Source organism: Fomitopsis serialis (genome assembly GCF_022376445.1).
Source record: "Fomitopsis serialis strain Sig1Antser10 chromosome Unknown B0H18scaffold_637, whole genome shotgun sequence".
Taxonomy (NCBI): Eukaryota; Fungi; Basidiomycota; class Agaricomycetes; order Polyporales; family Fomitopsidaceae; genus Fomitopsis; species Fomitopsis serialis.
In genome coordinates this window covers 1-2880 of record NW_025955597.1, presented here as the reverse complement: position 1 = coordinate 2880, position 2880 = coordinate 1, and the positions used below count along the sequence as shown (strand labels likewise).

The window sequence follows — 2880 nt, the reverse complement described above, 5'->3', positions numbered from 1 at the left end:
CGCGCCGTGACCGCGCCGGTGCCATCATTTACGTGTTGATCGACTTCGGAGATGTCCTGTCACTGTGGTGTGTGATCACTTTGTCTTTTTGTGGATGCATTTTGCTGACTCGTAGCTCTGCAGTGCCAATCATAACGTACTGATTAGTCTATTACACACAGATCTCGCTGGCGAGAATGGAACAAGAGTTGACGGGGCTGGGGCTGGCTGTGTGCCGGTTATACTAGTAGCAGGACAGTCGAGACGACTCAGAATGCTGCTCGATCGGACGTGCTAGTGATATGTATGCAAGCTATTTTGTAGTACTGTGTTGGAGTCATTGTCACTGTTCTGGAATAACAAATATGCATTTGGCCCCGTAATGTTCCTCATATGACACTGCATAACCAGAAAGCAAAACAAAGGAAGCATAATCCCCGATATAATGTGCAGCAAGTATGCAGAATTGGTTCGTATTGCATGTAATTGCCACAAATTCTCCCAGGAAGTGCTGGTGGGTTACAGAAAAACTGCTAATTTGGGAAACAATAGAACAGGTGGTATTGCAGATCTTTACCTAGAAATGCTGATCATTGTTGATATTTCGTTGTAATTCTCAAATGAAGCTTTTCCAGATGAATGGGCTGTATGAGAATCAGGAGGATCCACGAAACATCGTCTTTGGTTTCGGTCGGCGGTAAGTAGCATCTTGAATTATGTTGCTTGATAAACTAATTAGGGGTTTCCCGCTGATTTGCAGTATATGTCCAGGTCGCCGCTTCGCAGACATCGGGATTTGGCAGGCGATGGCCAACATCGTAGCAACATTCGACCTTGGCAAGGCTCGTGACGCAATGGGTAATGAGATCACGCCGCCGGGGACGTTCTCATCTGGTCTCGTCAAGTACGATACCCTTCCTATGTCAGAAATTACTTAGCTGATGTATTCACTCAGTCATCCTCACAAGTTCAAATGCACCATCAGACCACGATCCAAGCAGGCCGTAGAACTCATCACAAACGGAAAGTCAACGCAGACATGAATGAGGGTCGAGATAGTGACTGCTTCAATATTCAAGTTTATCGGGTCCTTCTTTGTACTCGAGCGTAATCGAACGTGGCGCAATTTCTTTTCACCTCCCCACGCTAATAACATGATCGCAGCGATCCGAGGTCCACTGAGACAAACAAATAGCCTATTTCCACTGTCCTCCTCCTCCGCCTGCATCCGCCATCATTCCGCGAACAATCCTCCAAAGCTCGGTAATGTGCATCACGTTATCCGAATGCGTGCTTGAAGTTCTATGCACAAATGTCAGCCTCACCGAAGACGGTGAAACGGGTTTTTGGTTGGCTGCACATGCCTGTCAGCCGTCGCTTTCTGACCTTACTATCATTGAGTTGATCCTCAAATACCTCCTTATCCTATCCAGACGACATGAAGCTCCCGTTGATTTACGCTGCTGCAGTGTCATCGCTGTCCCTTCTACCGGCCATCCGGGCCGGCTCGTATAGCATCAACCAGACGAATATTGGCTCTAACTTCCTGACCAACTTCGAATGGGAGGATATCGCGGACCCTACCAAAGGCAGAGTGTAAGCCTGTTACTCCCTCCGTATTGTGCTATCGATTCATCGCTTACTGCTGTTAATACAGGCACTATGTCAATCAATCGACTGCGCTTGCTAATAACCTCACATTCACGTCCGATGACACGTTCATCATGCGGGCCGACTACACCACGAATCTTACCGCTAGCGGAAGTGGGCGGATGAGCAACCGCATCAAGAGCTACGCGCAATACAGGACGCACGTCGCGGTGTAAGTACTTCCTCATACACCTATCGCTCATGACACGCATGCATAATACGCCTATCGCCAGATTCGACATCCGACACATGCCCCAGGGCTGTGGAACTTGGCCTGCGGTATGGGAGGCTGACGACCAAGTCGGGACCTCCTCAGGGGAAATCGATATCTTGGAGGGTGTCAATGACATTGCGCCAAACAGCGTTACTCTGCATACTACTGGTAGCTGCACCATGCCCGAGAACAGGGCCCAATTAGGGTACGTGATCCTGTCGCTGCCATCTCGTAGACATCATGTTCATGCTTTTAGCAGCACAACGCTCTCTACGAACTGTAGCTCGTCAGACACGATATCGGATGGGAACAACGGATGTTCAGTTGACGCGCCTTACACCGCGTCATACGGGAAGGTCTTCAACACGTACGGAGGCGGGTACTATGCCATGGAGCGTACGGCGGAGTATATCCGGGTCTGGTTCTGGTCTCGTAACGATAGCAGCATCCCGTCCGATATCACCTCCGGAGCGTCCGCAGTCGACACAGACAACTGGGTGAGTCACCCGTCTTCTGCGTGACATGTAGTGTACGGTGAGGCTGACTGCGAGCATTTGCAGGGAAAGCCGATTGCTCTTTTTCCTAACACGGACTGCGATATCGGATCTGCGTTTCAGCGCAACAACATCATTATAAACTTGACATTCTGTGAGTGGCTCCATACCTATCTATTAGTCCTTTGTCTTTATGATTGCCCGTCTAGGTGGTAGTTGGGCTGGTAACTCGTTCAGCAACAACGGCTGTCCGGGGAACTGCACAGGTGAGTCTTCCTACCCTGCATGCGATCATGCGTGCTTATGCAGGTTGCTTCTACTAGATTATGTTAATTACAACCCATCGGCCTTCGAGGACGCGTACTGGGATATTGCCGCGGTTCGGATCTATCAACCCTCTTCCAATTCCAGTTCGAGTAGCGGTGTTTCGTTGCTGACCAAAGGCGAAGGTCGTCTGGAGACTGTTTCGTCTGTGTTCTTCACGGTTGTTGCGGGCACCGGATGGTTGTTTTTGTAGTCAATCGTACGCAGTTGCCTTCGATA

General features: G+C 49.6%; 1 protein-coding gene across 1 annotated transcript; it reads left to right on the top strand.

Annotated features, from left to right (window-relative positions):
• Positions 1-1480: 1480 nt before the first annotated feature.
• B0H18DRAFT_842914 (putative beta-glucanase from glycoside hydrolase family GH16) lies at positions 1481-2731 on the top strand (the record flags this gene model as incomplete). Its single annotated transcript, XM_048039518.1, has 7 exons — positions 1481-1575; positions 1637-1801; positions 1863-2048; positions 2103-2340; positions 2404-2491; positions 2547-2603; positions 2661-2731. Coding segments are annotated over 7 exons (900 nt in total), but the record flags the coding sequence as incomplete, so codon positions are not given.
• Between the last annotated feature and the right edge of the window lie 149 nt (positions 2732-2880).